The 12,283-nt window shown below is 68.4% G+C and overlaps 1 protein-coding gene across 1 annotated transcript; it reads left to right on the top strand.

Annotated features, from left to right (window-relative positions):
* The first annotated feature begins 296 nt into the window (after window positions 1-296).
* LOC125154059 (basic salivary proline-rich protein 4-like) lies at window positions 297-8,185 on the top strand. Its single transcript, XM_047837721.1, has 5 exons — window positions 297-473; window positions 1,058-1,144; window positions 2,953-3,593; window positions 4,485-4,509; window positions 8,075-8,185. The coding sequence occupies exons 1-5, from the start codon at window positions 297-299 to the stop codon at window positions 8,183-8,185; spliced, it is 1,041 nt and encodes a 346-aa protein (XP_047693677.1).
* Window positions 8,186-12,283: the final 4,098 nt, after the last annotated feature.

The raw sequence follows: 12,283 nt of genomic DNA, 5'->3' as shown, positions 1-12,283 counted from the left end.
CAGGGTTCCACTGACCCGGGTCCGGGGCTCCTCGCTGCAGCCTCCCCAAGAAGCGTCCAGGCCCCCCTTTGCTGTTCGGGGAAGCCAGAACACCTGAGCCCTGCCCCCCAGTTGGACCCCAGCCCACCCCCCTGCACGTGCACCCCAACGAGAGGCTTTCCGAAGCTGCCGTCTGGCGCTGAGCGCATCTACCTAAACTTCTCACTCCAAAGCCAAACCCAGGGCCCACCCTTCGCCTGGCGAAGGATTTTTTAAATTTTGAGAAATGGACACAAGCCACGTGGTCCCTGTGCGGCATGAGGCCCACGTGTTCAGGGCCTCAGGGCGTCTGGCCAGACACGCACCGTCCACCTGGAGCTGAAGGGGGCCTGGTGCCCTCTGGGGCCTCGGAGCGGGCCACGGGGACAGCTCTAGGCAGCTCCGGGCCACTGCCCACAGATCCACTGCAGGGAGGGGGCCAAGCCCAGTCCTCGGTGGGACAGTGAGGTCCCTGCCTGGGGGTCTAGCTCCTGCCTGTCCTGGGTACAGGGCAGTGGGCACCAGCCAGCCCGCTGGGGTCTGGGCAGGGGTGGGGCACCCGTGGGCTTGGGGGGGGGGGCGTCAGGCTGTCCCCCATGTCCCCGCAGAGCCGCAGGGCGTGACGGGAGCGCGGGTAATTGGGCTCTGGCTGTGATTCGGGCTCCGGGTGGGGGAGGCTGGCGGGGGAGCGGGCTTGCTCGGCATTAAGCCTGGCTCCGCTGCGCCGGCTGTGGGATTCCATGTCTGATCCGCCTCCAGATTGGCCCGGGAAGAAATTGGGGGAGAATCGATTTGTGCCACATCCAGGCGACCGCGGTGGGGGGGGGGAGCCCCCACCCCATCCCCCCGCCCAGCCCTCTATTTGCCCTCCCCACACGCCCCCGGCCAGCCTGCTGGCGCCGGGAAAGGTGGGGCTGGGGCCGGTGGTTGAGGCCTGACTTGGGGGGGGGGGGGCGGGGGTCCTGGCTGCCCCCAGAGGCAAGAGCCCAGCAGGGTCCCCTGGGGGCCACACTCATCACATGGGGCCTGCATCTGCCAGCCGGCACCAGGGAAGACACGCACACCCTGGCTGGAGCACCTCAAGGATGGGGACCCCCGTGCCGGGGAGCCTCAGACACGGGCACGGGTGAGATGTCGTGTCCCAGATCCTGCGGGGCCAAGAGGGGGACAGACGAATGCCGCGGCCCCAGGCTTTAGTTCCCTTTCTTGGACTCTCAGCACCTGCTATGAGCTGCTACACGGAAGAGAGGGTGGCCTCAGGCAGACTTCCTGGAGGAGGCGGCCCTGAGCTGGTGCCAGTGGGACGGGCAGGGGTTGGTGAGCAGGGCTGAGGAGGGAGGAGGGATGCCTGGCAGGAGGTGAGGCCCGCGGGCCCGCGAGACTGTTGGGCTGAACCGCAGAGAGGCAGCGCTCCGTGGGCCCGGCCCCGGGCGGGCCGCCCTCTCCTGGCTTCAGTGAACAGACGTGCTCTCCCCACGGTCCTGCGGGTCCACGCTGTCTCACGCCCGGCTGAGCTCTCTCAATCGCCTGGAACATGTCTCCCTGACACCCTGGCTTCCCCGAGCGCGCCAGTCGGCCCAACAGGCTGGCACCGTGCGCCGAGCCCCTTCCGGACCGCCAGCCCCAGGGGGGCCTCCTCGGCCGGGCCCAGGCGGAGGGGCGGGCAGAGCTGGGCAGGAGGCCCGGCTGAGATGCTGGGGAGGGTTTTGGCCTCAGAGCCAAGAGGTTTGCCTGGCTCTCTAGGCCGGCGGCGAGGGGTGCTCTGCACGGAGCCAGCCCCCCTTGAGCGGCGTGGGGGGCAGTGAGCACAGGAGCCCCACGGGAGTGTCCTCCTCGGAAAGAGGCCAAAGTGGGACGCGGCCCAGGACAGGGCATCCCACACGGACCCTGCAGCGCAGCCCTGAGGCATTGGCAGGCCCGGCCTCGGTTTTCTCATCTGTAAAATGGGACCATCTGGGTTCCTGTTGGGCCTCCCAAGACCATTGTGCAGAGCTGATAAGGGCAGGTGGCTTTGTGTCCATGGCAGGGCTGGGCTGCAGGAGGGTGTGAGTTACCGTCCATGCCCCTGCAGCCCCAGGGGAGCCCAGGCCCGGGCCAGGTGTTATTTTGACTCAGATGCTGCCGCTGGGGCGGACTGTTCCTGCCTTTCGCTTCTGTCGCATCCTGTACGTTAAACAGCATTCACGCAAACCTCTCGTTTTGAGGAATAACCACACCGACACCAGCCATGAGGCCCCAGGGGCGCTGGAGGGCGGGCGCCGCCTGCTGGCCTGGGCACGGGGCCGGTGGGGGAGGGGGGGAGGTGGGGGTTGGAAGGCAACCTGACCCTGGACCCCCGGTCTGGCCCGAGAGCTGTGGTGGAGCTCGCCCAGCATCGAGCTGCCAGGGGCCTGCCTGACCGTCAGGCCGGATGCAGCCATCCTTACCTCACGCCCCGGTGGGGAGGGAGGCCGGCGTCGGCCCCCCGTGTGCTCCCAGCCGGTGTGGGGGTGCAGGGCCCGGGGGGGAGCCGAGCCCCAGCCTCGCGCCTCCCCCGGAGAGGCCGGCCCGGGGTCCAGCCCAGGGCAGCCGGGCGCCGGCTCACTGCCCGGGGTGAGAGGCCTGGGGGTGGGAGGGGGGCTGTGAGCCGAGTCGGAGGCAAGGAAGGGGCAGCCCAAGGCCCTCCCGGTGGCCCACGCTGCCAGCCGCCGGCCGGTCTGCCACAGGCCAGCCAGGTGGGCAGAGGGGCACCTCAGACAGGCCCCGGGCGGCCAGGGAGGGCCCGAGGGTATGTGAGGTCTTTCTGGTGTGGCTCTGACCCTGGGCCGGCCCTATCCCTGGGGTAGCTCGCGTCATACGCTCTCAGCCACCCTGGGGCGGTTCTGGTGCAGATGGAGAGACCGAGGCGCAGAGGGGCCAAGTCGGGGTGTGAACCTCAGGCCTGCTCTCTCCCAGGGACTGCCCTCGGCCGTGCTTGGCTCCTGGGGGCCCACCCCCTGCCCCTCCCGCCTCTCACCACCTCCAGGAAGCTGCCAGGACTGCTCTGCTCAGAGCCGGCCCCCCGTTGCCAGCCCCAGCCACCGCCCAGGCCGCAGCGACAGCATCCAAGTCCCGGGTGTGGCCGGGCATTGGCCCGGGGCCGGCAGCGGGGCGAGGGCCGCCTCGCCACATGCTGTCCAGGCCAAGCGGGCGGGGCTGGGGTCGGGAGAATGGGTGCCTTCATGCTGTAGCCCCGGCTCTGTGTGTGCCGTGCCCTGGCCCGGCCCGGCCCACCCGTGCCCCCGCCCCGCCAGTACCCGCGGTGCCCTCCTCCGCTCGCGCGGCTGGCGGCAGGGCCTCCCCGTGCGGGACCGGGCAGCCACCTGCCGCCCACAGCCGCAGCCACACAATGGGGCCCTTGTGCGCGGGCGGCCGGCGGGCGGCGGGCAGCGCCTCCCAGCCCACCCCGGGCTCAGAGCCCCGTTGTGTGGGGTGGTTGCCTGGGCGGGCAGCACGGAGCCGGACGGGCAGGCCCCGCCCGAGCTGAGCCGCGGCACAGCCGGCCCCGTGCCCCCAGCCCCATGCGGCTCCTGGCCCGGCACCCCCCTGAGGAGAAGGTGGGGCTTACCCGGGACGCGAGCTGCATGTCTTGGGCCCCTTCCCAGGGTGTCTGGGCTTCACCTGGAGCTGGGCACCGGCCATGTGCCGCCAGCCGCCCCTGGCTTCCCTCAGGTCCCCAGACCTCAGCTCCCCACAGCCGGGAGGCGTTCTGTGGACGCTAAAGCCGCCCCAGGTGCTGTCCTGCTGCTCCCGGGACGTGTCCCGAACATGCTCTGTGCGGCTCCGGGGATAGTTACCAAGCCGAGGAGAGCTGGCTGTGTCCCCCCCGCCGGGAGGCCTGGGTGCGTCTAGCCTAGCACCGGGGTGCTGGGGACCTCGTCCTGAGATCCTGCTGAACATCCCGGGGAGTCACAGAACGACCAGCACCCCCTCCAGGCAAAGAACCTTCGAGTGCTGAGGTTCTTGGGGGCCTAGACCCCAGAGATCCTTAGAGGGGACCAAGGCCACTCTTCCTCTGACCGCCTGGGCTCTGTGGGGTGGGCAAGGGGATTTATCACAGGGTCCCCTTCCCAAGCATGGGCTAAGGCAGGTGACTGCAGAGCCCACATGAGACAAAGGACAGACAGACCTCACATCTCTGGAGCTCAGCATATGCAGGAGGCCATCTGTCTTGGGAGAGTGAAAGCACAGAGAAGCTGAATTGAGCGGAGGAACAGTCAGGAAAGCAGAGTGCTGGATCCAGCCGTGCCTGAAGCCATCCTCCCAGCTTCATGATCCAGAAACGTGTGTGTGCTTTTCACTCACTCCCTTCATCAAGGAGACCGATGTTTCTGTTAGTTGCCTCGGAGGACTTCAGGATGTCGAGCCGATCCCAGGAGCAGGGAGGAGCACTGGGGATGAGCTCCGGGGCCTGTGACAGGTGAGCACCAGTCCATTTCCTCCTCCAGGTGGACCAAGGCTTCGGGGGCCCAGGTACTGCTTCCGCTGCCTGTGGCCTTGTCCCTGTGTTCTCCCGAGAAGCATCTCGGACCTACTCTGGCCTAGCAGGCCTAGCAGGCTCTATTCCCCTCCCCACCCACTGGAGGGCCACCAAGCGACCCCCTCCCCCCTGGGGATCTAGAGACTGGGCCCCCACTTCTCAGGCCAGCACGTCCTAAGCAGGTCGATGCTGCGGCTGTGGGGGGCTCTGCGAAGGGCCTCCACGTAGCTGGTTCTGCTTCAGGCGGTGGGGGAGGGCTCTGAGCAGGGGTGTCCTTGCCCTCCAGCCTGCACGTGGCCACTAACCCCCAAGGCCTCTGCTCCCCGAAGGGGTTGTCCAGTGTCCCCTGGTCACACCTGACTGCAGCCTCACGGCCCCCCAGGACAGCTCCAGGGGCAGCTGGGAGGAAGGACCACGACCCTCCCTGGGCTCAGGACCCCACAGCGCCCCCTCGTGCCCCACCCTTCTTCCTTCGGCACCCCGCTCCCACCGGCTGCACCGTTGGCTGTTGCAGAGGTAACTCTGTGACACTGATTCCTGGGGTTCTTTCCTGGCAAGAGAGGGTTAGGGGGCTCGGCCCTATTCTGGGGCAGTGGCAGCCGCTCAGCGGCCAGGGGCCCCAGCTCGGCCCCTGGGGGGAGCCCTGTGAGGGCGGTGGCCTCCACTTGGGGACGCCTCGCCTCCCAGCTCTCCTCAGTGGATGAGGGGCGATCCCTGAGTCCAGGGGTTTCCTGGGGGGCGTCCGCCGTGCCTCCCAGTTCAGAAACGGTGCCCGCAGCCCGGCCCCCGCCGGAGCGTCGGGACAGCAGCCCAGGGCCCCCCCCCCCCCCAGCCAGCCCCCTCCCAGCTGTTCCAGGCAGCCCTGCTTCCCCTGGGACCTTTGCAAAGTGGAGGATTTCCTCCTGCCCGGGGTCCACAGCTGCACTCACACGTGTGCAGGGAGGAGGGTGGGGCGAGGTGAGGGCCGTGTGCCCGAGCCCCTCCCCAGCTGGCCTGGCTGACACGGGTTCCCGAGCCCCACGGCCAGGCAACCCACAGCCGCGGGGCCCCCCTCATGGGACACAGAGCCCAGAGGCCTCGGCCCAGCACCGACGGGGCTGTGGGGGGGGGGCCCGGCCCCGAGGTCCCTAACCATCTGTGAACGTTTCATTTTGCACTGGGCTCCTCAGGCCTGTGCTCTTTCCCGAATGCGGGGGTCAGGGGTCAGGAAGCACCCCTCCAGCAGCACTGGGTCCTGGGCTGGTCGCGGCCCCCGAGGGCTCCTCCCGATCGGCGCGGTGCCTGGCGCTATCAGGGGAGTCAGAGACGGGCTGCAGCCGCTGCTGTCTCAGTGGGGCCCCCGCCTGTCACCCCGATAACCCGGCCGCCGGAAGCGCCGGCAGAGCCCGGGAGGCAGGCCCACGCCTGTCCCCCCTCAGCTGCCTGCTGCACCCTCCTGGGCCCCGCACCCCACGAGCCCACCCATCCGCTCTGCCGGGACCCAGGGGGGAGGGGAGGCCAGGCTTGGGGCTGCTGGTTCTGTCCAGGGCTGGGGGCTGGGTGGGGGCTGGGTGGGGGCCAGGGAGTGTGGTCAGCGCAGGGCTGTTTACATCAAGGAGTCCTGCCCGCACAGACCCCTGCAGCCCTGATCTTTATGATCTAGTTTTGGTGGAGATCGGCCAAGAGGTCACAAGACAGGGCGGGGCCGGCAGGTGGGGGGCCCGTGAGGGGGACGGTCCCTCAGCCCTTGCTGCCCGATCAGGGTGGTCCACGCCCGGGAGGGGCAGACCTGGCCCCTCAGCTGGCCCCAAGCCCCCTCGGTCACTGGGTCTTCCTGAAGTCACCCTCCCTCTCCGTCAGAGTCCCCACGAAGTCCCCACTTCGTTCAAGTGCCCTGGGCCGGGCTGTGGAGGAGGGGGCTGGGCGGGGGGCAGCCTTCCTCCCCCCACTCCCGCTCCTGGAAGCTCGCCCAGTCTGGGCCCTGGCTTCCTTGCCCAGGGCACGGGATGATCGTCATGTCTCCGTCGGGTGGTCGTGTGAGAGCAGAGTGCAAATTTGTGCCGCGGTCCGAACGGCGTGCGCCGTCGGCAGCCCACGGAGCTTGGTAGAGGTCACCCCTCAGAGCCCTGTGTGCGAGGGGAGGCCATGAGCACCCGGTGTGGACATGAGGAACGTGAAACCAGCCGTGCCCAGTGGGCGCTGAATGACCTTCCCTGGAGCCCTTCTGGTGGGGCCGGTCCGGCCAGAGCCAAGACTCGCAGCGTGGGCCCTGATGTCTGCCCTCGGGGAGGCGGGACGCCCACGGGCGCCTGGCACGCGTGTCCGCCCACGGGCACCTGAGGTTTCGGGGACCAGCCTGCCAGGGGTGCCGCTCGATCCCGTGGAGCTGCCGCTGGCCCCAGACGCGTCTGAGACGAGGAATGGTAGGACAATCTGGCTGAAATGAAGCTCTTAATAGGAAAACCACTTTCGCGGGAACACATGATATGCGGCCAGCCGGCGCGGACACATGGGGGTCTGGGAAGGAATGAGATCCGGAGAGACAAACGGATCCATGCGGAGCCGCCCCAGACCTGCTGCTGAATTATTAAACTCCTGAGCGGGGAAAAGTGATAAAATAAACATCCACCGCCCCAGCCCCTCTCAGAAGTGAAGAGTTCCCGGAGATGGGAAATCCAGACCGTGCGGGGAGCCGCTCCGTCCGAGTAAAACCATCAGATGTTTGCTTGAAACGAAGCCCAGATAAATCACCTGTTTCAAGCCGGCTAGCCACCTTGCGGCTGGGCCCTGGGCTGGAGGGGCGGCTGACGGATTGGGTGCCGGGGCAGGGGCGCCGCGTCACGGTGCCTGAAGCTAGGAAGGGGCCGGACCTTGTCCACCTGTGGTGTCTGGCCGAGGCCTCCTGTCGTGAGAGGGTCAGGAGGGGGCTGGGCTGGGGAAGCCAGAATGCCCACCCCCGCGTCTTCGTGCAAGGCAGCCCAGGGAGTCAGCTGGCCACCGGGGTCCAGGAGGCCAGGCTGCTGGGTGGCTGAGGTCTGAGGTTGACCTGACTCCTCTCAGGAGTGGCCTGGAGCCTCATTCAGAGGCCCGAGCGGCCCCAGGCTGGGTGCTATTCGGGGCGATCTTTAGATGTCACCCAGCTCATTCAGCAAACACGGCACCCACAGGCCACTGTGTCAGCCCTTCCCGATGGGGTGACCAGGGCTCAACCCCCCGCGAAGCCACGCTGCCCAGCTCCCACTGTGTCCCCACAGAGCCTTCTCCCGGGGTCTGCAGCCCCGCCCTGAGCCTTTGGCTCCTGTCCTCGACCTCTCATGGCAGTCACCAGCTCCCCTGGCTGAGCCCACATCCCTGAGCGCCACCACCCCTGGGCTTGGCCGGCGTGAGGGTTTACTCCCTCCCGCTGATAACCGGGGCCCTGGGAGGGAGACGTGGGCTCAGTGGAAACACGTCTCTCGGGGCAGACATGTGCTGGTGGCCTCAGCGGGCTTGCCTGGAGGACAAGCAGGCGGGTCTCTGACCCTGGAGCCTGGGGCGTCTGTGGACCGGCCGCCCCTGAACTGGAGTCTCTGCCCTCAGGACAAGCGGTCCCTCAACAGTGAGGGTTTGAGCTCAGTGCACAGGCCTTCAGGGAAGCACCCGCCCTGCCCGGTGATGCTGCCCATGAGCGAGCACCGTGGAGGCCACTGAACTGGCTCAGCGCTCATGGGGGGTCAGGGACGAGGCTGACGTCGGGGGGACGGCAGGGCCAGTGGACAGCTCAGAGGCGGGCCTGCCGGGCACCTCCTGGGCACCGGGCACCAGGAAGCCACTCAGCAGTTTCCTGCTGCGTCCAGGGACGGAGGGCGTGTGCCGGCGTCCTGGGCCAGTTAAACGCTCCCCGCAAGTGGGGGGCTTGAAAACAACACGAATTCATTCTCTCACAGTCCAGCACCCATCAGAGGCACCCCAAGACAGAGGGGCGCCCCTCGATAAATGTTCACAAGTGGCCTGACAGCGTAGGGACCCCCTCCTGTCGCAGCGGAAACGGAGCGGACGGTGCCTTGACCAAGGCGCTCCGTCTGGGTTTGCACCACTGGCCTCGAAGGGCTGGGTGGTGTGGCGGGTGGCAGATGTCCTTCCCGGCTCTGTCTGTAGCGACTGCTCGGCCGGCCTTGCTGCCGCAGGCCCGAGGACCCCTAAGGTCCTGCCCCCAGCCCAGGACCCCCAAGGCCTAGCGGATGAGGGCACGGGGCCCCCATACCCCTGGGACTGGCCCTTGGCAGACCGGACTGGGCCACGGAGGGCCCACCTGCTCCAGGCTAGGTGGGGGCTTCCGGGCCTGCAGCTGTTGGCCCCCGGGACAGACACAGCCTCCCCGGCAACAGCTGGGCCGGAGACGAGAGGGCCAGGGGAGCCCAGAGCCCGGGCCGCCCCGCCTGGGGGATCAGTTACAGTGAGTGCAGATGCTTGTGGACAGGGCTGAGGGGGGTGACTGCAGATGCCTGGGGGCAGGGCTGATGGGGTGAAGAGGGAAGGAGGGAGAGGCTGCAGGGGGAGGCCTGCATGGCCGAGAGCGCAGGGCTGAGCCCTGCCCAGGCCCCCCACCACGCTGCTCCCGGATAGGGGTGGGGAGCACGAACACAGTTCCTGGGGCTGCACGTGCTCAGGGGTTCAAGCTACTCAGGGGTTCAAGCTGTGTGTAGGAAACCATCCTTGGGGCTGTTTACTTGTGACGATGTCGGGCCTTCCCTCTTCTGGGCCTGAATCTCTGCTCGGTGACCGGCGACCGTGGCTGACCCCTCCCCCGGTGCCGGAAAACCCCCTCCCCCGGGGCAGCGAACATCAACACCCAGCAGCTGCCCTCACCCCCTCCCCAAGGCTGACATGTGCCGACCAGCCAGCGTCCTGGGGCTGAGCAGAGGCGGGGCGGGTGTGGGGCGAGGCAGAGGCTGGGGGGCCTCAGTGAGGGACCCCGGAGGGAGGAGGTGCCTGAGCAAAGTCGGGGGCGCTCACGGTTGTCATCCGTGCCCAGGGGGCCAGGAGGAGGCTGCCCCTGTGTGGCACAGCATGGTGGCCTAGGGCCCCTCGGCCAGGGCCACAGCAGCATACCGCAGGTGCCCGCAGGCGTGCAGGGTTACCGCAAGCATCCGCGTGGTGCCGCCTTGCAAACTTCCTGCTGCCTTGCGCGCTGAAGCCTGAGTTTTGGGGGTCCCCGTCACGACCACGGGCCAGAGCCTCCCCGGGGGCCCCCTGACTGCAAACGGTCAGTACCGCAGACTCCCCTCCTTCAGGCCCGGGGCAGCCAGACTCTTACATGAAGGTCTCTTACTCGCCCTAAGTGAGTCTGCAGACCCTCCAGATTCACTAGAGCTGGGGGGCGGTGGGGGGGGGCACGCCCAACCCCAAGGGCAGGGGTCTGCACCATCTGGTCTGCCAGCATCTCGGGACGCCGGAGCACTGCCCACCTGCCCACCTGGCCACAGTCCCTGACGGCCAGTTCAGTGAGGGACAGGCTGACACACAGGGCCAAGGACTCCCTGGCCGGGCCAAATGGGGCCGAGCGGCCGGTTTGTGGGATTTGGGGATTTTGAACCAGCTGCTGTGGCAGGTGTGGCCGGCCCGGCTGAGCAGAGTCCACCAGCCACCGGGAGGGTCGCCAGCCAGCTGCTGGAGGGTGCGGGGCAGCCGGGCTGGCCCCTTGCCCGGGCAGCAAAGCCCACAGAGGGTGGACGGGGCTCGGGGTGGCTGACCTCCACTCCCCACCGGCGCAGGGATGACGACCCAGCTCCCCCGGGGCCAGGGAGATCAGTGACGCCGGGTCTCGGCCTGAAAGCCCAGGTTCTCAATCCAGATGACTGGGAAATCCTAACCAGGAAGCAGGGAGGACATCCCCCTCCCCAGTCTTGAGGTCTCAGCCAAGACTCTTCGGCCCTGGTTTGTGATGGGAGCATTTGTGAACTGCTTGCGCCCCCAGGTGGCGAGTGCCTGCTTTGCTCTGAGTGATGCGCTGATGGGGGCCCTAGGGAAGAAGGAGCCCAGGCCTGGGCCTGGCAGCACAGCACGGTGGTCCACTGAGAGCACAGAATCAGAAGGGACCCTGTCCTCTCCCTCAGGGACACTACTGGTTGTTATCAACAGCCCCAGGCAGGGCAGGTGCTTGACGGGGACAGGTTTGGGGACAAAGAGGAGGCTGCCTCTGGCGGGGGTCCCCAGATCTGGCCCCAGAAAAGGGTCTCAGTGCCAGAAAGCAAGGGCAACGGGGCTTAGGCCTTGGGTAGCTTGCCAGGTGTTAACAGCCCTTGTCCTATGGCCAGGTGGGCCCAGCCAGCCCCCGGGCGACAGGCCCCAGCTGTCCCCCTTACAGAAATGGTGAGCACCTCCGGGAGGGGCTGGGGCCTGGCTGTGGACGAGCAGTCACAGACCTGCAGGCAAGTCCCCAGGGAGTGGGCAGAGGAGAGACTAGCTTGAGAAAGTCCTCTGCCCCCTCCTCTCCCCAGGGTGTCTATGCCACCCACGGCTACAGCCCCTAATGCCCATGGCACTGGTACCCAAGAGAAGGGCTTGCCCATGGAGGGCTGTGGGGCAGGGGGAGGTGAGGTGCTGGAGGGGCACTGTAGAGGGACCTTCCAATGGAGGGGTCCCCAGAAACCCCAGAACAGGCTTCCAGAGGTCTGGGGACAGACAGACTTGGGCCTACCGCCTCTCCTGGAAACTTAGGGCAGTAATTATGACCCGATGTAGCTAAGGAGAACATAGGCTCACAGAGGTTGAGCGAGCAGCTGAGGCCACACGAGAGCTTTGGGCTTACCGCCAGGCTGTAGAAGTGGCTGAGGGGCCGTGGGTGGGACCGGAGGCTGTGGGCAGGGTCGCGACGCCCAGAGTTGTGCTCGGGGCGGGGCCGCGGGCGGGGCCGGAGGCTGTGGGCAGTGTCGTGACGCCCAGGGTTGTGCTCGGGGCGGGGCCGTGGGCGGGGCCGGAGGCCGTGGGCAGGGCCGGGATGCCCAGCGTTGTGCTCGGGGCGGGGCCGCGGGCGGGGCCGGAGGCTGTAGCAGGGTCGTGATACCCAGGGTTGTGCTCGGGGCGGGGCCGTGGGCGGGGCCGGAGGCTGTGGGCAGGGTCGGGATGCCCAGGGTTGTGCTCGGGGCGGGGCCGGAGGCTGTGGGCAGGGTCGGGATGCCCAGGGTTGTGCTCGGGGCGGGGCCGGAGGCTGTGGGCAGGGTCGGGATGCCCAGGGTTGTGCTCGGGGCGGGGCCGGAGGCTGTGGGCAGGGTCGGGATGCCCAGGGTTGTGCTCGGGGCGGGGCCGGAGGCTGTGGGCAGGGTCGGGATGCCCAGGGTTGTGCTCGGGGCGGGGCCGGAAGCTGTGGGCAGGGTCGGGATGCCCAGGGTTGTGCTCGGGGCGGGGCCATGGGCGGGGCCGGAGGCTGTCGGCAGTGTCGTGACGCCCAGGGTTGTGCTCGGGGCGGGGTCTCGGGCGGGGCCAGAGGCTGTAGGCAGGGTCGTGACGCCCAGGGTGGTCCTCGGGGCGGGGCAGTGGGCGGGGCCGGGGGCTGTGGGCAGGGCCGTGATTCGGGCAGGGGGCGGTGTGTTGCGCCCGGGGCCGAGCCGTGGGGAGGGCTGGAGGCTGTGGGCAGTGTCGTGACGCCCAGGGTTGTGCTCGGGGGGTGGGGCCGTGGGCGGGGCCAGGGGCGGGGCCTAGGGACTCCAGCTTGGAGCTCTCGTCCTTCCCACCCTCGCCCGCGGTTAGGGGGGTGCCCTATGGCTGGGGGCGGCCTGCCTCCCGCTGTGACCAGCAGATGGTGCCAGA

Source organism: Prionailurus viverrinus, chromosome E3, assembly GCF_022837055.1.
Source record: "Prionailurus viverrinus isolate Anna chromosome E3, UM_Priviv_1.0, whole genome shotgun sequence".
Classification (NCBI taxonomy): domain Eukaryota; kingdom Metazoa; phylum Chordata; class Mammalia; order Carnivora; family Felidae; genus Prionailurus; species Prionailurus viverrinus.
This window is presented reverse-complemented; position numbering and strand designations above follow the sequence as displayed.

Coding starts and splice junctions, on each gene's coding strand:
- LOC125154059 (XM_047837721.1), top strand. CDS start 297: ATGAGGCCCACGTGTTCAGGGCCTCAGGGCGTCTGGCCAGACACGCAC. Junction 474..1,057: donor GGGGCCAAGCCCAGTCCTCG/GTGGGACAGTGA, acceptor TGCATCTGCCAG/CCGGCACCAGGGAAGACACG. Junction 4,510..8,074: donor CCAAGGCTTCGGGGGCCCAG/GTACTGCTTCCG, acceptor CTCTGCCCTCAG/GACAAGCGGTCCCTCAACAG.